Here is a 24,200-nt window from a genome sequence, read left to right on the forward strand (position 1 = left end):
ATGATTGAGTCATTTTATTCATGAAAGTTTACAGGTATGTGAAATCTGAGAGATGTTTGAAATGCTCATTGCATGGTTGAGTGTCTTAAAGGCAAATACATAGAAGAAAAAGCACATTCTCCATGTCAGAAATTCCGTTGTTCATTTATTGTGTCAGGATGGGGTTTTCTTTTCCCTTACATACTCCTCCCTGCACTGAAAAGGAGAATTATGGAAGAATCATCAGTGTTGGCTGCCAATCTTTTTAAAAAATATATATATATTTTATTGATTTTTCACAGAGAGGAAGAGAGGGATAGAGAGCTAGAAACATCGATGAGAGAGAATCATCGATCAGCTCCCTCTTGCATACCTCCTACTGGGGATGTGCCCCCAACCCAAGGTACATGGAATTGAACCTGGGACCTTTGAGCCTGCAGGCTCTATCCACTGAGCCAAACCGGTTTTGGCTTGGCTGCCAATCTTAATCACCTTTTGTTCATGCATTATTGAGATAGTCCCATCTTCCATTGTTGGCCTCCATTGAAAAAATAAGCCTCTTTGGTGTCTCATTTACATATAATAAAGTTCATTGACTTCAGTGATACAGATTGATGAGCTCTGACAAATGTATACAGTTGTAGAACTACTACTGCAATCATAGATTGCTCTTTCTCCTCAAAATTCCTTTGTGCCTCTTTCCAATCAATCCCTATTCCTTCCTTGGCCCTTGGCAATCACTGAGCTGCTTTTTTTTTTTTTTTTTGCACTATAGTTCTTTTAAAAAGTAGCATTTTATATAAATGGATCAATGCAGTATATATAGCCTTTTGAGCCTACCTTCTTTATTTGACTTAATGCTTTTGAAATCCTTCTTGTTGGGTGTATCTTTAGCTAATCTTCTTTTTATTGCTAGGTAGACTTCCATGACATGGATGAACTGATTTTGTTTTTATCTTTTAACATGTTGATAAATATTTGGGTTGCTTCCATCCTAAATTGAAGGGAAGCTAATCCTTTCCCCAGCCAAAAGTCCACGGGCATTTTTTTACAGTCCTTAAAAAAAAACAGCAAGAAAGCTGTGGCACTTTGCAACCCTTCCAGCCAACTTCAGAGAAACTAACCATTGAGCCATGCAGACGGGCATTTTGGAGGTTAAATTTCTTTCTGTTAAGAGACTTGGTGAAGTACTGGAATGTTGAGAACTTAATTCACTTTCGTGCATGTACATCAGGGGTCTACTTTGGATGGCTTAGTCAGATGAAGCATTGCATTCGTGTTCTCTGTCAAAACAAGGCCTTTGTCATATACAAGTCAGGACTGCTGCCTGTGAAATTAGTGTGGAGGAGACGAGCTGTCCTGTGATTTGGGGATTTGCCCACCAATTACAAAGACCTCAACCACAGAGTGTTCTCCCAGACTCTTGTTACAGTGGCCAGCGAGGCTCTGACAGTGTTCCTTCATGTCCACCTGCGCCAAAGTTGAGCTGATAAATGTCTTCATTTTCCTTGTGCTTCAGAAATTTCCAGACTTCAGAAAAATCCTGTGATTTTCATATCTCTCCTTATTCCCGAGCCTCTTAAGAACCTTAATTGTATTACTCGCATGATTATTATTTTGATAATTAAATTATTTCCCCCAAAGTTATATTTTATACATTTTCTGAACTGATAAAAATCTGTGTAGAACTCTTCCTGGTTGATATGTGTAGCTTTTTGAAATCTTATGTACATTGAATAGAACATGCAGGATGGGGCAAGAATAGGTTTACCATTGTTTGTTTAGAAAATAATGCATTAATTAATGATAATACAAGAATAAACTCTGTGTTTTGTGTATTCACAACTGTAAGCCTACTCTTGCCCCACCCTGTATATATTAGAACCTTTATATATGGAAGGTATTTTTATTATAAATATATTCAGTTGTCGGATTTTTTATTTTTTAAACATCACCCAGGATATTTTTTCCATTGCTTGTTTTAGAGAGAGTAGAAGTGAGGTCTGGAAGGAGTGAGGGAGGAGGAAGAGAGGGAAATAACAATGTGAGAGAGACACATTGATTGGTTGCCTCCCAAATAAGCTCTGATAGGAGCTGGGGATTGAACCTGCAACCCAGGTACTTGCCCTTGGCTGGGAATCAAGACCGAGACCCTTCAGTTTGCAAGACAATGCTCTAACCATTGAGGAAACTGGCCAGGGCTGGATGTTTATAACAGAAAAATGAGTCTATACTTTTTAAGTTAGGTTTTCTCATTTAAATATTTAAAAAAAAACCACATTTTTTCAAATCTTTTGTTCTCTCAGGGCTTCCATTACTAAAGCCTTTTGTTTTTAATGAAGTAATAGACTAAAAATAGAGTTAAAGAATCAACTGTCAGATGATATTATTAAAAATAATGAGGAACATTAGAGAATCTCTGAGGCTTTTTATGCTAAATTTGGAAGCTCTTTCAAGGAATTTGGTTTTAAATTTGGATTTTCCCCCAGTCAGCTCTAATTGCTGCTATTGATATTTTTTTTTATGCTACAGGTGTTGTTGTCTCACTTTATTTCATCATTCAGAATAAAGCCACTTTACCTTATGTTCCTCTAACAAGAGACCAGCAAGGACTGACTTTTCTCTTAGGTAGGGGTAGGTGGGCTTTGCTTATCACTGATACCTGGCCTTAAAGGTGCCTGGTCCATTTTGCAACCCAAAGAAGTTAAAGGTTCCAGGTGCTGGAAGGTGGGGAGGGGCAGGGTTCAGTGAGAACAATGCCCTGGGACCTAACTCAGATACAGAGAACAAACTGATGGTTGCTAGAGGGGAATCAGTTGCAGAGATGGGAGGAAAAGGGGAAGGAGATTAAAAAAATGCAAACTTCCAGTTATAAAATAAGTCAAGGGGATATAATGGACAGCATAGGGAATACAGTCAGTAATTTGTAATAATTATGTGTGGTTACTAGAATTACTGGGGTGATTCCTTTGTGAAAGGTATATAAATGTTGAACCACTATGTGGTACACTTGAAACTCATACAACGTTGTACATCAAGTATAATTAACAAAAAACAAACTTAAAAAACAATGGTTGAGATCAAAAGAAGGACAGGAGAGGATTGTGGGAGGAAGGGGGACACTTGTTACTCCGAAGGAGGCTTACTTATTCATGAATTGATAAGCAGTTGTCAGGCTTAAGCTCCAATGTGGTGAGATAAGATAGGCATCTAGGGAAGATTCTTAACCTCTGGGACTCTTGATTTCTAAAAGAATGTACCTTGGAATTTCATCCATGCTGTCTACCTCCCTGCATGTTTGTGAGGAAAAAGAGCCAATTTTTGTACGTAGTAGATATTCATTAACTATATTTGTCCTCTTTCCATCCTTTCCCTGAATTCTTTTAATTGTGAAATGTCCATGTTCTTCCTTTAACAACTATATTGCATGGTGTGTTCATTACATTTCATGTATTTATCTTGTTTCTGAAACTTGACGATTTCCTTTATGTGGAGAAAATGTCTTAGTGTTTGCCTGCCACTTTTCATCTCTAAGTTTGGTGTCTTACACATATAGTAAGCAATTGCTTTCTATTTGAGTTTTCAGAGCTTTGATTAAAATGGTATCTTAGCACTATTGTGTGTCCCAACTGTTTGTAAAATTATTGGAAGAATTTATTCTATACTTGGTTGGGATTAGTACTTTCAACTAACAGGAAGGATTGTTTTTTACTGGTTTATCAATTTGTCAGCATCTTTTTGCATTCTGGATAATATTTCAGATATCGATAGAAAGATGTATCATATTACATGTGGAAGAGTCTTCATGGTTTCAGAACTTGGGAATTCACTACCTAATTTATTTAAAAGAAACCATCTCCCATACCCAGTACATTGTCTTGTTCTGGAATTGCAAGACACCTAGTTTTTCAGGTACTTGCATTGTAAAATATGCAACAACTAAGGAAGACTCTTTTTTCTTAAAAACTTCTTTTAGTTGCTATTTTTTAAATAGTCATCATGGTTTAAAATTAAATCTGTATGCAACTTTTGTTTATGAAGTTTCCCTTTAAAAAGTCTTCCATATGGGAATAATTTGAATATTCACTTTAATTTCTAGAGTATGGCATTAAAATGTCGGTCTAGGCAAGCTGTCAGTAATCAGGTTCAGCCTTGTAACAAGCTGTGAATTCCTGGGCTAGAAGTAGGAAGCCACCTCTAAGATGTGACAGTCTTAGATTTGTCACATGTGAAAGTGAATTTCTCTTTCTTTGAAAAAGTAGTTTTAGGTTTTTGGAAAAATCTATCTGAATTTGGGTTGAGGATTTTCCTATTTCCAGAGCATTTCCAGACTTATATGGGGTCTCACAATGGGTCTGGAAGAAGATAATAATGTAGAGTTTTAGTATTAATCTTTGTGGGAGGGAAGACGCCCAAAGTGAACTTGCAATATATTTTGCCATGATTGCACATTAATCTTAAATTGCCGACGGCAAATTACGTGCAAAATGAAGAAAATAAAGAACAGCTGTCCCCAGGAAATTTTACAGCCAGTAAATGAAAGTTTTTTGCTCACTGTCTCTTTTTTAATCATAATATAATGGGTGTGAGAAGAGTGTGGGTGGATACAGAGGACAGTCTTATGTGGGAGGAGGGAGCTGGGGAGTCTTGTGGTGACTGCAAAAATGCATATGCAAAACCGAAATACTAAATCCAGGCTAGTCGGGACTGATTATTCATTTTCTCAATTAGTCATCTTATTTGCTTTAAGAAAAAAAATAAGTTTCCAAAGCTATTAGCTGCCAGATGAATGGTTGAATAAGATTAATAGAGACAAATTGTTCAACTGTCTTGCTACAGAGTAGACAGGCTAGATTTTATGTGTTTGGTTCAAATTCCGATGAGATCCTTCTAAGTCTCTGAAGCAGTGTTCACATAGTGGTGAAGAGCGTGAGCTCAGAACTCGGCCTTGTTTGGAAGACTTGTTAACTTTACAACCAAGTTAGTTACTTAACCTCTCAATGTCTCTCTCTCTCTCTCTCTCTCTCTCTCTCTCTCTCTCTCTCTCTCTCTCTGTCTCTCTCTCTCTCTCTCTCTCTCTCTCTCTCTCTCTATATATATATATATATATATATATATATATGTAATTTTTTTATTTTTTATTTTATTTTATTGATTTTTTACAGAGAAGAAGGGAGAGAGAGAGAGAGTTAGAAATATCGATGAGAGAGAGAGTCATCGATCAGCTGCCTCTTGCACACTCCCTATTGGGGATATGCTCACAACCAAGGTACATGTCCTTGACTGGAATCGAACCTGGGACCTTTCAGTCCGCAGACTGATGCTCTATCCTAGGGGTGTCGAACTCAATCAGAGAAGGGGCCAAAATCTAAAATCCAGCCTAAATCGCGGGCCGAATGGTTTACTGAACAGTCATAAACTGACAATGTCATAAACTGACAGCGGAGTGCAGTGATGACAGCGCGGTGCGGGCCACATTGCAAGGCCTGGCGGGCTGGATTTGGCCCGCGGGCCTTGTGTTTGACACATGTGCTCTATCCACTGAGCCAAATCGGTTTCAGCTCCATGTCTTGATTTTATCATGTGTAATAGGGGCTAAAGGTAGGATCTCCTTCCCAGGTGTTGTTGTAAGAATGCTTGAGGCATTGGCACATATTAAATGGTTAGTAAATGTGAATTGCTTATTTAGTGATAACTTATATTAAGTGAGGCCAATCATAGTTTAAGTAGTCCCATTATTGTTTCAAGAGTCTGGGAGCACTGAGAAACTTTGCTTAGTTTTTAAAAACGAGTAAGTTACATAGGGAAATAATTCACCCAAGTATACTGGAGCAGTCACATGGCAGGGGACAGTGAAGAAAAGGGAGGAGGGTCAGCAGGATGATCTCAAGCTGTCCAAAGAAAGAGATCCTCCAACGTTGCCTATAATTGTTTAGTCCCTGATGCCACAGCTGCTGAGTGGAGGCAGGTGGCAGTAGGGAGACAAGGTCCCATGATCCGGCCTTTTTTAACATCCTGGTCTCTGTAGAGAGATGGGATGCCAGGAGCCTTGCAAAATGCAACAGTTGGCTTTTGCCTTGACTTTGAGTATCTTCATTGATTTATATAAGTAGAATTTGTGACGACTTAAGCTACATGAATGATGAATTTGAAAATAAAATGTACCTTGGTTTAACAGTCTCCTCCATCCCATCTTACTTTAATTACTTACCTATTCCGGGACATGCACATTTAGTCAATACTTTCTGGATGTTTCCTACAGGAAAGAGATTGGAAGAAAAAATAGTGGAGATATGGTTCCTTTTCTTAAAGGGTAGCTTCAGTGTCATTGCAAGACAGTAAAGGCTTTGAGATTTTATGCTGCTTTTATAGATTTCCTGCATGGTTTCATGAATACGGTCAAAGACACAAGACTCCTGGGCCATAGAGGAAGGTCAGCTTATTACTCTCACGTAATAGGTTGCGTTATAGGAGAAGAACTCTGAATTTAGGAAGCAGATTCTCCTATAAAGGTGGGCAAGCGTATTGGCTCTTTGCTCTAGTTGGAGACACCTATCTCTATTTTTCCAAAATTGCACGTGAATCTGCTCTTTGCTCCAGAGGGAGATGCTGGAGTAGATGGCGTCTGCCGGCTCACGGTGCTGCTGGCAGAGGGGAGTGGGTGGGTGGTACGATATGACAGACGCTCTATGAGCAGTGGAGGCCAGTGGGGCAGATCCCAGGTGCTGTGCTATGTGTCGGCCTTGGCCCTGTGGTAAGACACTGACAGGTTTGAGAAGCAGTATGCTCAGCTCTCTGACAGGAAGTGGAATGGATGGAAGTGGTGTGTCTGCAGGAGATGGAAGGTGGGATCACTGGTTGGGTTTAGAAATGCTGTAGGTCATTGGAGAGAAGAAGGGGGACATCTGTAAAGATTTAAAAAAGAGATAATGCAGATGAGAGATGATGGAGGTTGAAACTAAGGCATTGGCAATGGAAAGAAGAGATGGATAGGAACAGAGACTTGGCAGGAAAACAGAATCCGTGACCTATGGATTATAGGGGGTAAGTAAAAAGTAACAGTAAAATCAATCGGACTTGGAGCTTTCCAGCTAAGGTAATTGCCAACATCTTGAGCCAAAACAGAATGCACGAGGAGAGATAGGCTTGGGAGGAATGTACACCAGTTTTGTATATCCCGAATTCTAGGTGCCTATGACATTTCTTTTGGAAGTAGAATGAAGGCAACAGGAGAAATGGTGGGCACCATTTTCTGAGAGAGAAGGTTTTTTTAAAGAAAAGATTTATTGATTTTTTTTTTTTACAGAGAGGAAGGGAGAGGATTAGAGAGTCAGAAACATCGATGAGAGAGAAACACCGATCAGCTGCCTCCTGCACACCTCCTGTACATGTCCCTGACAGGAATCAAATCTGGTACCCTTTAGTCCACAGGCTGATGCTCAACCCACTGAGCGAAACCAGCCAGGGCAAGAGGTGAGGTTTGGAATGTCAGAAAGTCATTCAGGTGGATGGTGAGGTAAGAAGGCAATGGAACAAAAGGAAGACTATGGGGATCTTTGTATTCAGGGAAAGAGAGAAGAAGACGAGTGGACACATAGGACACCAATGGTTTCATGGTTGTGAAGGCAAGATGCTGGAGGACAGCCAGGTTGTACGGGTTGTACTTCTTGTGTGTTGTTCCCACAAGAACCCTATGAGACAGTGGCATTTACTTGAGCAACTGAAGTGAAGAGACATGATTTGACTTGAATAAGACTCAGAGCTAGAAAGTCTCCTGACTGAAACGCAAATCTAAGACTGAGCTTGGCAAGCCAGTGCTTTCAGCCACAAGGAAAGCGAGGACATGGAGGTGCAGCAGGCTGATCTTCTGAGGATGTTTGCCCTGGACGAAATAAAGAGAACACATGTTGTCAAAGAACAGAGGTGATATGAAACTGTAGGCAATAGGAAAGGGAAGATTTAAGTATCTCTGAAGCACTCCTCTAGCTCTGGGATGAAGCCATTCTGAAGTTACACCTATCTGTCTTCTTTCCATTGCAACTTAACCAAGGACCTCTGCAGGTGCACCATCCGCCCAGGAAAGAATTGCTTGCTTTGCTGGGAATCTCTGCGACACTGTGGGAAGTCTCTTAGTGGTAGACACGATGACTTGTAGGCTCTGCATCAGACAATACTTTAAATCCTAATATGCAGCATTTTCCGAGTATTCTGTGTACTCTAGCTGCCGAATCTTACACAGCTCAGTGGGTAGTTGAGCAGGTATAGCTTATTAGGCCTTCAGTGCAGATGAGGAGTCTATGATTCAGAGCAAGTTAAAGGTAACTAAACAGAGGCTGTGAGATCCTCCTTTCCTAAAGGTTCATACCGGGAGGAAGGCTGAAGGCCACATCGAATGCATTATGGCTACAGCCTCTGTTAAATCCTGGGACAGCAAGACATCTGACAAACTGGGGGAAGTTTGGGACCCCAAGGGTTACAGAGAAGGAGGAAACTCCTTGTTATTCTGTAGCTTGCCTCCAGTCCCAGTCTAGGCAAGGTGGTTATACAAGGAATTAGCAACAAGTCTAGGGTTTTCTGATCTGAAGCAAAAATACCCTCACTTGTGTTGGTTAGAACCTGGAAATGAAGCCAGCCACACAGAGCATGGGGAATATTTATAGAGTCCATTCTGACCCCTACAAAGGTAGAATCTAATCAACCCAACACTGTTTGTCTTTGGACTTGAATTTGAGATGAGACTTAGAGTTAAGTATAGATGGTGTTTACGGAGTCCTGAAATCACCAGTACTTCCAGAAATACGGGGTTGGATCTGGACATGGATATTTGCCTTTTGCTTTTCCCACATTTATCACACAGCCTGGGCTGGGCAGCAGGAACAGAAGTTAGGTGTGGCGCAGCCGCCCTCCTGAGCCACGGGGTTGGATTTCCAAGCTCAGTCTCTGGCTGGTCTGGATGTGGGAAGACAGGTTGAATGAAAGCACAAGCCCTTCCCTGACACTGGGAAGCCATTCATCATCGTGCACATGAGGATTTATATGAAAAGAGTCTGAGGGCCAGCCCGAGAGTGAAAGCAACACTTCGCAGGAAGGGAAAACGCAGATCGGTTCCTGGCAGATAGGAGCTCTCTGTAATGTTTTTCTCTCCGCTGCCCAAATGATTATGATCCAGGGGAGAAATTCCAAATGTTATTGGTGAGCAGTAATTTTATATTTTCCATGAGTCATTCATATTAAATGAACGTTGACTCTCTTCCCAACATGTGCTTTATTTTATGAAAGTGGGCTGTGGACTACACGCCTTGGTTAGGATAGGATGACTTTTAATGTTTATTGTGCCTTGCTGTTTTGATATTAATTTTGCATTTTATGCTCAGTTAGAGCTTAGAATGAGTGTGTGGTATGTGGGGCTGGATGCAAACGCTTTGCAAACATTACCTCCTTTAATTTTCACAACAACCCCATTCCTCCGTTCACCTCATTGATCAGGTACAGAGACTGGAGACACAGGGAGACCGAGTAACTTACCAGGTCATACAGTTGGGAGTGGTCAAGTTGGAAGTTTCCAGGCTATTAGTAACCTTAATCTGTAATAATTTATATCTTACGAACTTAACAAATTTGTGTCTCCACGATATATATAATATATCTACAAAGTTTAAAATGTTACTCTCATTTCGGGCTTTTCATCTTTGTATGGCTATAATCTTCTAACATTCCCAGTGTTTAGAAATCATCTGCCTTGCTTTGTATAGTACAGAGTGCATTGTATGTGTTGAAAACAATGCATTCTTCTTCCAAAGTTTCTATAATACAATACCTTAAAAGTATCATGCTGAATGGTATGTCCCTTTGATGGAATAGAGGAATCATTTTGAGATCTGCATGCTTATATTGAAAAGTAAATTTAATATGAACACACATTTTTGGCAGAACCTTAAAATGGTTTCAATTGCCCAGTGTCTTGGAAGGATGTATGCCTGTGAACCTGCTTATTTTTATGTCACTCAGCACAGTGGGTAGCTTGGGAAGTGCTTCCTGGACTCAAATAGACATTTAAACATAGTGCCTGTTGAGAATTAGTTATACACCTGTGTGTGGAACACATTGGGAAATTTTTTGTAGTCCACCCGTGACCCGAAACAATATTCATGAGCCTCTCATTGCTTCCTTTTAGTCACCTTTATAGCTTATCATTCTGCACCTTTGTGTTTGGTATTTCCTCACAATTTTTTCCTGATCATTTTACCTATAGTGCTTTTTTTTTTCTCTTTTATTTTTTAAGAATCTTTCAAGATTGGTTAATATTTATAACTACATAAATATATAATTCTAAAACACATTATAATGATATAATTTTATGCATATATAAATATTAATCATGTTTGTTCATTCCATACCCTGTAGGAGAATTTGTCTTTGCAGTGCTGGTAGGATATGTAACCTGTATTTATATTTATGCATACACATGTATCTCTATGCACATATGCCCCATTAGTAATGACATGCAGCAGAATTTTAAAAAAAATAATTCTTTATTGTTGAAAGTATTACATATGTCCCCCCTTTTTCTCCCATTGATTCCCTCCAAGCCACCCCCCCCCCCACCCCCTGGCCTTCAGCACCATGTTGTCCATGGGTTATGCAGATATGCATATACAAGGTCTTTGGTTGATTACTCCCTATCTACCCACCTCCTCCTCCTTCCCTCTGAGATTTCTCACTCTGTTTCATGCTTCCGTGTCTCTGGGTCCACTCGGTTCATTAGTTTATTTTGTTACTTAGATTTCACATATGAGTGCGATCACGTGATGCTTGCCTTTCTCTGACTTATTTCACTTAGCATGATACTCTCCTGGTCCCTCCATGCTGTCTTAAAGGGTAAGAAATACTTCTTTTTTACTGCTGCATAGTATTCCATGGTATAAATGTACCTCAGCTTTTTTACCCACTTTTCTACTGATGGGCACTTGGGCTGTTTCCAGATCTTAGCTATGGTAAATTGTGCTGCTATGAACATAGGGATGCATACATTCTTTCTGATTTGTGCTTCGGGTTCTTAGGATATATTCCCAGAAGTGAGATCACTGGGTCAAATGGCAGATCCATATTTAATTTTTTGAGGGAACTCCCAATGCGGCAGACTTTTGATGTAAATCCTTGAATACGTGCAGGAACATTAATGACCTTTCACCCTGTTGTCAACATGCACAAGTGCAAATTTGATTTATCCCCTCCCCAAATATTGATCAATTACCTCATTCTGTGACATGCACTCTGCTTGTTACTAGAAGAGAGCAGAATAAATGTTAATTTATAGACCCAAAGAAACTGATCATTTATTTCTGTGAAATCACACACCTGCAAAACTTTAAAAAACAATTGTGTGCCTGTTACCATGGCAAGTGTTTATGCTCCACTTTGAGCCTTACCCCTTCATATTGTTATATTTATATTTTCTAGTTAACAATAACCTTTTCTGTCTCTCTTAATTTTCTTTCCTTATTTCTTTGCTAATCAGTCATCACCTTATTATTCATTTATTCGGCTCATTCACTAATTTATTCAGTCCATTTGTTAAGTCTATACCGTGTGCTGAGGACTGTGCAAGGCATTAAGAATACTGAGCTGTCAGGTACAGAATCTGTTTCTGAAGCCAAAAGGAAAGGAAAGACTTTGTGGCTCAGTTGGTTCCAAGCTGCTTTCTCTTTTCACCTTATATTTCTTTTTAGTTTTACCCCAGTTTTCAGTTTATCCCACCTTAGTGACTGAAATATAGTCAGCACCCAATAATTCCTAAGAAGTTAACAGGAAATTAAGGGTTATATAATTTTTAGCCTGTTATCTTTTCATTTATTTCCAGTTTTGCCTTCTTTTCATTTTGTGTTCTCCATTTGTGTGTGGTGTGTGTGTGTGTGTGTGTGTGTGTGTGTGTGTGTGTGTGTGTGTTTTAATGATCTGTTTTCTCTCTTCTGCTTCTTGGAATTGCCACTTTGTTTCCTTCTTACCACATTTACTTGCCAGACTTTGCCTCCACCTCTGTTATTGAAACGAATTTGTCAACCCTGTTAACTTTTATTTTCTTTTTGCCTCTAATTCATTTATTGTTTCAGATCATCTTACCTGCTTTTGTGTTCTCCAGCTCACTCACAAGGGCCTCTGGGGACCCCTGGCAGCTCAGACACAGGTGTTTTCTGGTGCTGAGGAGATTGGTGCTGGTCCAGGCCTTTGGGTTCTGAGAGGGAGGCGGTTGGGCAGAGATGATGATGAAGCCTGACTCATTCCCGCTTCTAATGCTCTCCTCCAGGAAGATCTGGGTAGTGTCATGTGACAGCGCTGTGTGAGATTGGAGGAGGCAGGTGGTAGGAAGTCAGACACAGTTGATTTCACCTTATTCACTTTGCCCAGGGACAGCTGTCATCACCTGCCCATCACTGTAATGGAGAGTATCTGCTTCCCTTTTCTTTACTGCTGATCAGAACCCATCTTAGTTATCAGGAAGAAAAAAAATATTTTGGCCTGTAAAAATGTTGAGCAGATGACAAATTTTTTTGTTAAAACTTAGAAAGTGTTATAGTAATGATAGCAAGTCAGTGGGCCTTAATACCCTGAAAAAGTTTTAAAATATATATATATATATTTTATTGATTTTTTACAGAGAGAAAGGGAGAGAGAGAGCTAGAAACGTCGATGAGAAACATCGACCAGCTGCCTCTTGCACACCCCCTACCAGGGATATGCCCGGAATCGAACCTGTGACTTTTCAGTCCACAGACTGACGCTCTACCACTGAGCCAAACCGGTTTCGGCTGAAAAATTTTTAATAACTTGGATATCTTAACTTTAACTTCTCATTTTCTAACTATAATAACTGTTTTGGCCCAAGTTTAATCTATATCAGTAGTTCTAAATTAATTTCAAATCAAGTCAACCTAGCTATAGTCTATTCTGCACCCAACTGTTTTATGCAGGGCACCGTGAAATGTACTAAAGACAATAATAACAGGGAACAAGGGTGATCTCATATCTTTCCAGGTGAAGTATCTGTGCATTTAGGGAGAGAACGTAGAAGATCACAGGCCTGCAGTTTGTAATCTGAAAATTCTGAAGTTGGATGTATTTCAGAATTTAGATTTTTCTTTTAAATTTAAAAAGGTAATAAGGGACATATACTGTGCAGTCTATAACATCTCCAGGTAGGTTTGGTGTGGAATAACATTTTTTAAAAAATACATTTTTGTTGATTTCAGAGAGAGGAAGGGAGAGGGAAAGAGAGAGAAACATCAATGGCAAGAGAAAATCACCAGTTGACTGCCTCCTGCATGCCTCCTACTGGGGATCCAGCCCATAACCCAGGCCTGTGCCCTGAGTGGGAACCAAACCATGATCTCCTGATTCATAGGTTGAGGCTCACCACTGATCCACACTGGCCGGGTGGAAATTACTTTCAACATGGTGAAATACAAATATTCATAATTGAGTGGGGAAAAGAAAAGCTCAACCTGATGTCAGGTCAAGCATTCAGATTTTTTGATTTTGTGAATTGTGCATAAGAGATTCAGTTTTAAAATGTAATTAAGTGTGAAAAGCATTAATTATGAGCAACACTCAGAATAAGGGAATATCACTGTGGTGTCAGAAGGATGGTATTTTATCTGGTTTTGAAGGTCCAGATAGAACTTTATGTTTGCTCACTGTTGAATCTTTGGCAGCTAGACTGGCACCTGCCACCTATTTGATAAATAATGTTTGACAGATGAGTAATTTATGACGAGAAGGGAGGAGGCTTCCACCTGAACGTGGCTGTGGAGGAGGGAATGCATTTGGTTATTGTGGGCCAGCCAGTGGTTTGCTCTGATTAAAGCGAGTATTTCACACAGTGCATGTGGATAGGTGAGATGGGGGCCATAATCGGTGTTTATATGTTTATGCCTTACATACTTGTTCATCTGAAGAGTTTGGACTGGATTGATGACTTACTCTTAAATGGGGATGGAAGGGAACTTAGATAATCAGAGGTTTGGGGGGAAAAAAGGTAAAAGAAAGATGATGTTTCGAATGGACTATGGATGTATGTGTTTCCTGTAAGGGTGCCTTAAAAATGTGTCTATCACATTTAAAACTGTTAAGAAACCGAAATCACTCTGCGTTTGAAGAAAATGCAGACACTGACCTGCTGAATTTGGAAAGTGACAGGGAGGAAAGCAAAAGAAAATTTCAAAATCTTAATACGTGGTGATTAGAAATAGTGATCCCTTTGGCTGAGAGACGGAAATTTGAGAGAAGCCGGAGAAAACAGGCTAAATCACTGACATGACTTGGCATATTGAGCGGTTTATATTCTTTAAAGTCTTTATTAATATCTTTTGTGTGATGTGTTTATAGATGTAAAGCATGCTCCAGTGTTCGTAGTCCATAGCATCTAAGAACAATGCAACAGAAAATCTTACACAACTCGAGTGTGCTTTACGTGCTACTTGTTAGCTTGCTTTTGTACAAAGTTTATTTAAATTTCATTAAAAAATAAATAAAAGCTGTGCTGAGTAGCATTCATTACCCCTTGCACCTTTTATTATGCATTAGCAATTAACTCTACTTCCCTTAGGATGATGAGTTTGAACTTGATCAATTATCTGATAGTAATTGCCAGTGCAAAGTGATTGTTATTGCTGAAGTAACATTTTAATTTAATTTCTCCGTGTATTTCAGGCACGTTTGTTTGACTGTAGACTATGGCTTGCTCTTTTGGCTTCTGGCACCGAGGACAGACTATTTCAGGTCTCAGAGCAGTACTGGCGTGGAGCGGGGAATCCTCTGGCATTTTAAACTGCCGCGGCCTTCTGGCCTCCGGGAGGAGGAAGGAATGAAGCTCAGCCGTTCCTCCCGCAGCAGGCTCAGACTCTGAGTTTTGTGTTTCTTGACACATTCCCCCCCCCCCCCCCTTTTTTTTTTTTCCAATTCCTGGCAGAACTGACCTGCATTTTTCTCCTCCCTTGTAGTCAGTGGGCATTCCCCATCAGGAAGGTGCCTCTGCTACTCCGGCGCTTTAGCGTTCTGAATAGACTTGTCTGCAGGGAAGGGGTGGCCTGTGCTCTCTGGTTCTGGGCTCTGTTGAGTAATTGAGAGAGTACGTGTGGGCATCACCTGTTTCCTCTCCCAGCACAACACGGGGTGTAGGCTGCTGTCTGTGATCGCAGAGGCAGTATAGAGTGAGAGCTTTCTAATGTAGCCCAAGCTCTCCGCTCAGGAGTGACTGAGCTGTGATTTAAATCCGGTTCTTTAGACTCTGTCTAGTATTTTTTTTTTTTTTTCGTCACTCCAGGCAGGGAGACATAAAGCAAGTATGGCCCTATCTGGTTTGGCTCAGTGGATAGAGTGTTGGACTGTGGACTTGAAGGGTCCGGGGTTCAAGGGCACATACTTAGGTTGCAGGCTTGATCCCCAGTAGGGATGTGCAGGAGGCAGCCAATCAATGATTTTTCTCTCATCTTTGATGTTATATCTCTCTCTCTATCTCCCTTCTTCTCTGAAGTCAGTAAAAAATCTAATTAGGAACTCATACAAGTTAACAAAAGGAAAATAAATAATCCCATCAAAAAATGGGCAATGGACCTAAATAGATACTTTTTGAAAGAACAGAAGGCCAAGAGACATATGAAAACATGCTCAGAGTCACTAATCATCCGAGAGATGCAAATAAAAATGTCAATGAGGTGTCATCTCACACCTGTCAAGATGGCTATCATCAAGAAATCAATAAATGATAAATGCTGGCAAGGATGCAGAGAAAAAGGAACCCTCGTGCACTGCTGGAGGGAATGCAGACTGGTGCAGCCACTGTGGGAAACAGTATGGAGTTTCCTCAAAAAATTAAAAATGGAACTTGCATTTGAAACAGTGATCCCACTCCTAGGAATATATCCCAAGAAATCAGAAACACCCATCAGAAAGGATATATGCACCCCTATGTTCGTAGCAGCACAATTTACAATAGCTAAGATTTGGAAACAGCCTAAGTGCCTACCAGCAGATGAGTGGATTAGAAAACTGTGGTACATCTACACAATGAAATACTACACTGCTATACTAGTAAAAAGGAAGGAACTCCTACATGCAACAGCATGGATGGACCAGGGGAGCATCTGAAATAAGTCAGAGAAAGATAAATATCACATGATCTCACTAATTTGTGGAATATAATGAACAACATAAACTGATGAACAAAAACAGATCCAGAGACAGAGTAGCATTGATCAGACCGTCAAATCTCAGAAGGAAGGCAGGGGAGGGGGGAATAAGGGGGAGAGATCAACCAAAGGACTTGTATGCATGCATATAAGCCTAACCCATGGACATAGACAACAGGGGGGTGAAGGCATGAGCGGGGGTGAGGTGGGAGGAGCAATGGGGGGGGGGCAAGGACACACGTAATACCTTAATACAGAATAAAAAAAAGAAAAAGTATACTCCCATGGGCAAATTTCAAGGTCTGTTTGGTGTTTTTTTTTTCTTTGTTTTGAAAACTTTGGAGATTAGAGGCGTCATCTCCTCATCATCCTGGTGTGTTCAACATGCATAGTGCAGAGAATAAACACACAGGCAGAAATCTACAACTCTTTGGAGAAATAAATAAGTCACATGTTCTGGAAGTCATTATTTTCTGATGGAGTAGAGAAAGTGGTGCAATGAACTCCCATTTTTGTTGTTGCTAAGACTCGGTGACTTCCAGGATTTTGCTGCAATTGCTTCATCTATCCCTTTCCCCTTCTTAAAGTGAATCTAACACAGGTCCCTCCTTTCAGTATATAACCTAAAAAATATAAACTATTTTTGACATAACCTTAATGCCACTCACAATTTTCCTGATTGCCTTCCAAAGTCCTTTTACAATTGGTTTATTCTAATCAGCATCAAAACAAGGTTATGTGTTCAACATACTTAACGTTTGATAGTAACTTTTCTTGCCTTTCTTTCATGCCTGCTGTGCTCTGGGATACTTTGCTCGCAGGTCTCTACAGAGAGAAAATGCAGCGATGTGGTTTGTTTAGATGTAGAGTTTGAGTGATGCTTATTTAAAAATTCAGAGTTTCTCATCGGACAGTGCATTTAACAGCTCTGAACAACAAAACCAGCTCTGCCGCAGTTTTAAATGCATTTCTGTGGTCTTCAAAAATCATCCAAATAGTGATTTTTTTGCTGAGTATTAATCGGCACTCTATTAGTTTTATTTATATATTTAAATTTTTTATATGTTTTTTTTTTATTGATTTGAGAGAGGAAGGGAGAGGGAAAGATAGAAACATCAGTGAGAGAGAACCATCAATTGGTTGCCTCCTGCTCGCTCCCTCTGGGGGTCGAGCCTGAAACCCCCGGCATGGGCCGACCTGGGTGGAGCCTGCTGTCTTGTGCGCAGGACGACACTCAACCAACTGAGCCCCAGTGGCTGAGGCAGCACCATATTGTTCATATAAGGCTGAAGTTTTAAAGAAGAAAATGTCAAGAAAAAGTACACATAATAAACATGAAAGTTGTATATTTTACACACTATATTGATATACATGAGTAGTGCTTAACTAATTTCATTGACATGAATTCATTCCATTTTGACCACATGAAACGTTGTTTATGACATGATTTTCCAACCATAACTTATGAATACCAAGCTGCTCAACAAGTTAGTAAACACTTGGGTTTTGTAAAACGTTATTTTTATACTCAACAGGAATGCTGTTAATGTGAGTTAGCAAAGATTCTGAAAGCAACTGTTTGTTGACAGGTTTTAAGACATGACAGTCTCGTATTTTGTTAACGTTTTGTCTCTTCCAATAGGTATAAATGACCAAGGATTGTACAGAGTTGTGGGGGTGAGTTCAAAGGTCCAGAGACTTCTCAGTTTGTTGATGGGTATGCCTCTTTTCTAATCATTTTCCATGCATGATTTGTTTATGTTCATTGACGTCACGAATTAATGTTTCATAGTCACGTCCAGCATACTTGTGAATCCATTCTCTGCTGCTGCCTAGCTTAGTTTTCTCCCAGTTGAATCTCAGAAGTAGCGTTTGCATCAGCACAGATGACCCACTTCCCCTTGACTTACTAAAAACTGCAAGAAAAGAAAAGCATGCAGCTCATGGGTGAATGTCTTCTGCTTCCATCACACAGGAAAGTAGCAGCCAGGCCTCTGTGTGGCTTCCGCATTGGCTGTCGGGAGTCCTGACAGTCCATGTGATTGGACAAGACCACGGGGAGCTGCTTATTTTTATGGAGCTTCCCAAACTGTCGTTTGACAGCAAGAGTCTGGCTTTCAGGGGTCCATTTGTATTCACAGGGACTTGTTTGTAGTTTGCACCAGGCTCACCTCCAGAACCATGTTCTCTGGCATCACAGACCAAAGGAAGCCAGAAGATGAATGCATTTCATCACCCCAGACATTATTGGGATGACTTTTAAAGCGCTTTTCCATTGCACACGGCTGACAGGGCAGAGCCACCTGTAACATGCCCGCTTCTCTGCCCACCCCAGAGCAGACTGCCTCTGGAGGAGTGATGCTAGCTCATGGAGCTTGAGGGCCTGCGTGTCATTAGGACCTTGCTAAATATTAACTAATGTGATATATCTCTTTAATTAATCAGCATTCCCAGTGCCCTCAGGTGTACCTTCCATGCATTTAAACCTGTCTGCATCTCAAAGCATTGTAGCAAAGACTCATTTTTAGGAAGCAGAAACCAAGATGAATAAAATCATTAATTGAGATGTCACAGATAGGATTTCTTGTTTGGCTGTAGTGGAATTAAGGATTTAATAAACAACAACCCCGTGTTTTTTTTTTTAAGCTATTAACTACAGAAAGAAGTTTCCTGTCATCAGGTGGAGACCTCGTTAGAATACATCCCCTCCCATGAGCTGCTTTATTTTCTGCCTCCCTGGTTTAACTTGGGTTGCCGTTTTGGCAGTCAGATTTTCCCTTTTGCCATTAGCGGTCTCCAAATTAAATAGGCTCAGGTTGCCAGTGGTTCAGTAGCAGCTGGAAGAGTTTAATGGGGACTATAGCATCTGCTTTTAGTTCATTTTAAAATTAGAAACACTTTCCTCATTTCCAAGATGGTGTTACGATGATTAGAAGTGGAAGGCTGCTGCTATCAGAAGGGGGGATTTTGGCCGACGGGCGCACCCTGTGGCAGTCAGTGGGTCCTGAGGATCCTGCACTGCTTTTATTCTGTTCATGTTCAGGGCCCGTTCCAGCGGGGTGCCTCTGTGGCCACCCTCAAGTGTTAAATTGCTCCCTCCCCCCCAATTTGTCTGTCTGTTTTTAATCTCACAAAACCCCCTTGTGATTTGTATCCTTGAACTCGAAGGGTAGTTTCTTTGCTCCTGGGAAATGTCTCATTGACAGCCCTTCACTTGCAAGGTGTTTTAAAATAATCGAAGCCCTCAAAAACTCATGACCTGGAAAACTGTTTTTGCTTTCCGAGAGACTCAGAATAGAGAAGCCCAGGACCCAAGTGTGACAGCCTCATTTATGTGGCTGGCAAAGGAAAGACGTGTTTTCAGTGGTATTCTGCAAACAGAGGAAGTTAGAAAACTGATGTCAGGGAAAGATACTGGCTTGTTGCTTTTGTATTAAGTATCAATTCATTTAGAGGGGCTATGAGATGTAAATTATTCTACTTAATCTATAATTCCTGGTATAAGTTTAAGATTGTCAGTCAGAAATTTTGGATTTTTATTAGCATTAATATTTTATTATTACTTTCTCACCAACTCAAACATTAGCTCTTAACAAAATAGATTTACTTTCCTAATACATTTACTATTTCTTTAAGATATGTCTTTCATTCTGATTAAGTGTTCAGATTCAAATAAATACTTCTACCCCCCCCCCCCCAAAAAAAGGATTTTTAAAGTTTCTCAGCAGCTTGTATAGAGCTAATTCATAGACATTCCTTCTCTCCAACTTCTCCATCTCTATACATTATTTTAAGATTGTATATTTTAGTGAAAAAGAAATTGGCTGAATCTGCCAGATGTTTAACGTTGCACTTTTAAACCAATCAATATTTCCTCCCTCTAGATAATTACTTCTGATAAGTTTGTTCATTTGTAGTACTGTGCACTTATTTTTTTTTAATGACTATTCCTCCAGGTAATGTTTATTTCAAATTAGAATTTTTCAAAGCACCTTTTGTGATGCGTTTTTCTATGTACAAATGAAAATTGACATAATTTTTAAGTATCTGAGAAAAAGTTTTAAGTCATTTTATACTTTTTGAGAAGAAATTTGATTTACTTAGGTTTCTAGTTCTTAAAGGTAATTCTTTGGTATTATTTTTCTATTATTGCCATTTTTACATACATTTTTTTTTGGTATCGTTTAAAATATTTTGAGTATTCCTTAAATACTCACATGTAAAAGTTTGGCTGTTTTTGAAAGAAAGGATGTCTGCTCAAATCTTGCAAGTTTTCTTCACTTGTTCCCCCTTTTCAATATGTTTCCCCCTTCACATTTAAGATTAAAAGAGAAAAAAATGTTTCTATTATTCTTTCTTCCCTTCCTCCTCTCCTCCTGCTCTCTCTCCTCCCCACCCCCCTCTTTCCCCTCTCTCCCCATCCCATCTTCTCTCTTGTCTGCCCATGTGAAATATAATGGCAATATAATCACAATAGAAAGTCAGCAGTGTCCTTCCAGGCCTGGGCACAGAGGGTAGTGGTCTGCTGATTCCCAGCAGCCACCCCTAGTTTTCCCTGGACCAAGCTTCTTAAGTTCCCAAGAGAAGATGCTCAGGTGAACAATTTGCCTTCCTTCCCTTTACAGATCATCTTCCTTCCCTTTGGCTCCAACAGAGGGCGCACTTGGTCTCAAAAAAGTTTTTTTTTTTTTTTTTTTTTTTTTTTTTTGTAGTTGGTTTGCTTTTTAGAGAGAGCAGTTGGGAAAGGCAGGGAGAAGTATCAGATGAGGTGTCTTTGGGTGAATCATTTTTTTAGTAAGTGGGGTGAGAATATAACAGATGAATTACAATAGTTATGGGTAGTTTAGAACTGAGAAGAGTTAGAATTTCACGTGTTCTGCCTTTTCCCCCACTTGGAATGAAAATACCAGAGCAGGGGGGAACTTGTGAGAAAACGTGATAGTAGCTTGTGTGTGTTGGTGAATGTGGTGGTGATTTCCACATAAGTCTAATTTGCAAAAAAGATTGGATAATTTTAAGTTTAGACAGAAACATAGAAAACAAGTAAAACTAATTTAAAAATTAGTTTTTTTTTAAATTTTTAAAACTACTTTTAAAATATTAGCTTCTTTACTTTGTAGAACAACTTTTTCATATAGATTGGCGAAAAAGTAAACTAGTAGCTGGAAAAAAAATCATTTTCAAAATTCACTCTCAACTATGCTTCTTACGTACTTTAAAATGAGACCCCAGTCAGTGCCAACACTTACATTTAGGTTGGGCTGGAAATTTCCTGTTAAAAAAAAAAATGACCACTGGTTAGTTATAAAATTATGAAACATAATCCAAATAAAAAGCCAACTGTTTGGATCTGTGCTTGTTAATTTAAATGTTTAAGTAGTCCACCAGGTGGTTCCCTTGGTCAGAAAGGAAGCAAAATGTTTACCTTATTTACAATAGGACATATATTCTCATGACACAGTCCAATGCATTTCAAGTTTGAATCCCAAATAAGTTAACACATTTATCTAGTCCCAGTGCATCCACTGATGGTAAAAAAAAACAAACAAAAAACAAAAAACTACCCACAAAAACTGCTATGAGTGGTTGAGTTATTTGAAACCAGTAACATTTAATGGAGGATCAATACTGTAGACACAATGTAGTTATTAGCTCCTGAGTTATAATGTAATAGTTATTAACAGCTACGTTTTGTTCCATGAATCCAAAGATGTGTTGTTGTTTTTTCATTGAAAAAAATATGATTCTCAAAATATAGATGATAATTTGGTAGAATGCTGAAAATAAAAGGTTTCATTTAGAAGCCTTTCCTTCAGAAGGTTTTAAAAAGGGTGATTTTCTGGGAGCAAGTTGATTGAATATGTTATCTGACTTGTATGTTAAAATGAGATTTAAATAATTGATGTAATGAGAGAGAGAATATTCAGTTACTGAAGTAATTGGTTGGCACAGCCTTTAGAACAGAATTATTTAGTCCCAGTTATAAAGGATTGCGTCTTTAATCAGGCTGCCTAATTTGATTTCTCGAATGTACCTGTGGCTTGTCTGACAAGCTCAGTAACAAATGTGTCCTGAATGGTAGAAACTGATCAAAATGTAATCAGTGTCAGTTGCCATTGTTGTAGTTTATTGCATGCCGCTGTCAGTTGCTGTAATCAAGAACTGCTGAAGCGCTTTAAAAAGTCTCCAGACTTTTGAGTAATTGACTTCATATGTCCGCTGTTATGGCTGTGAAATAACCATCGCTTCCTGTTTTACCTGATTTTCAAAAAGTTCGGGAATAACATTGAGTTGTCATCCACCCTTCCGCATACCCAAGCCTCAGACGTTTTAGGTGGCATGGATGACATCATAGGGTGGTCCCATTTTGACAGGTTTTTCGTTTTAGTGCTTTTAAAGAGGAAATGCTAACATGATGTCACCTTCCCTGGATAGACAAGTGCAGTGTAAGGGAGGAAAAGAAAGGAAGAGTTTCTGTCTTAGTTGAAACGTCCTTCTGGAGTGAGGGAGAGAGTCCCCTCCATGCATCTCCTCTTTCTCCTTTGTGTGGCGGGAGTGCAGAAAGGCAGACATGCTTATAGTGGTTGTTTGAGACCAGGCATTATAACCCGTCTGCTCCTCCCTCCCTCGGAGGTCAGTATTGCCACCGACTGCTGACTGCTGATACTTGTAGTGATTCAGTGATGGCAATTACCTAGTCATTGAATAACATGTTTAAATATGTCACATCTCTGATTTGTTCTGATGCTCTCTGAGAGCTTTTACATGACCTCCTTCCTGCAGGTGAGGGCCTCAAGTTCAGATGGGTTTGGAACTGATGTGTGTGCAGTGGGGTTTCCTCAGAGATTGCAGCCTGGGTTTGTGATCCCAGGGCTGCACTCTGCCTTGTGGCCATGCCACACGAGCCATGGTAGCCCAGCCTTACCAGGATCGGAGATCCCACCCAGCTCCGGGGGCCGGTCTTCCCCACCATCCAGGACTGACTGTCTCCTCTTCAGAATGCACTGCCTCCCTCCCCTCCTCCTCCTTCCCTCCTCCCCTGCTCCTCCCCTCCCTCCCTCCCTCTCTCCTTCCCTTCTTCTCTCTTTTTCTCCCTCTTTCCCTCCTCCTCCTCCTCCTCCTCCTCCTCCTCCTCCTTCTTCTTCTTCTTCTTCTTCTCTCTCTCTCTCTCTCTCTCTCTCTCTCTCTCTCTCTCTCTCTCTCAAAGACTCATGTCTTCTTTGAGCTTATTAGCTATTTGAAAGGCCATTTGGAAGAACACATCATTAACACACTTGTAGGACAAAGAAAACTGGTTTAATTTTAGAGTGAACGTCATAAGTGTCACACAGGGGGTTCCAATAAATGTTTCCTGAATGAGTGTATCAATTCTAATATTAATGTGACAGATTATCCACAAATGACTGTTGAGGTTTGCATGTCATCATATTTCTATTTTGACTGATCACGTATTAATTTTCAGAAATGTGATATGATGAGTACATATCTTAGACATGTGGGGCCAAACTCATCCTTTCCTCCCACTGACTTTGCTATTCTAATACCGTGTTTCACTGAAAATAAGACATCCTCCGAAAATAAGACCTAGAACATGGAACGATAAGACATCTTCTGAAAATAAGACCTAGCGCAACTTTGGGAGAAAAAAATTAATATAAGACACTGTCTGATTTTCGGGGAAACAGGGTAGTCATCTTGCCATTAACAACACTGCCTGTTTCCTGTCCTAACGCAGTGTGACAGCAACAGTGCCACCTGAACAACCGATAGTGTACAGACACTGCAAATGCCCCATTCGCCAAGCCTGTGGTTGGCAAACTGCGGCTCGCGAGCCACATGGCGACTCTTTGGCCCCTTGAGTGTGGCTCTTCCACAAAATACCACGGCCTGGGCGAGTCTATTTTGAAGAAGGGGTGGCATTAGAAGAAGTTTAAGTTTAAAAAATTTGGCTCTCAAAAGAAATTTCAATCGTTGTACTGTTGATATTTAGCTCTGTTGACTAATGAGTTTGCCGACCACTGCTCTAAGCCATGGCTA

At 40.0% G+C, this 24,200-nt stretch overlaps 1 protein-coding gene across 1 annotated transcript in view; it reads left to right on the forward strand.

Annotated features, from left to right (window-relative positions):
* The window catches only part of ARHGAP10 (Rho GTPase activating protein 10), a 240,111-nt gene that overhangs the window by 126,899 nt on the left and 89,012 nt on the right, over positions 1 to 24,200 (forward strand). The window contains exon 14 of the mRNA XM_084884902.1: positions 17,806 to 17,880. Coding sequence (XP_084741028.1) covers positions 17,806 to 17,880 — 75 coding nt within the window. The remainder of the gene's footprint in view (positions 1 to 17,805; positions 17,881 to 24,200) is intronic.

The sequence above is a fragment of the Pipistrellus hanaki genome (genome assembly GCF_964339955.1).
Source record: "Pipistrellus hanaki genome assembly, chromosome: 5".
NCBI lineage: Eukaryota > Metazoa > Chordata > Mammalia > Chiroptera > Vespertilionidae > Pipistrellus > Pipistrellus hanaki.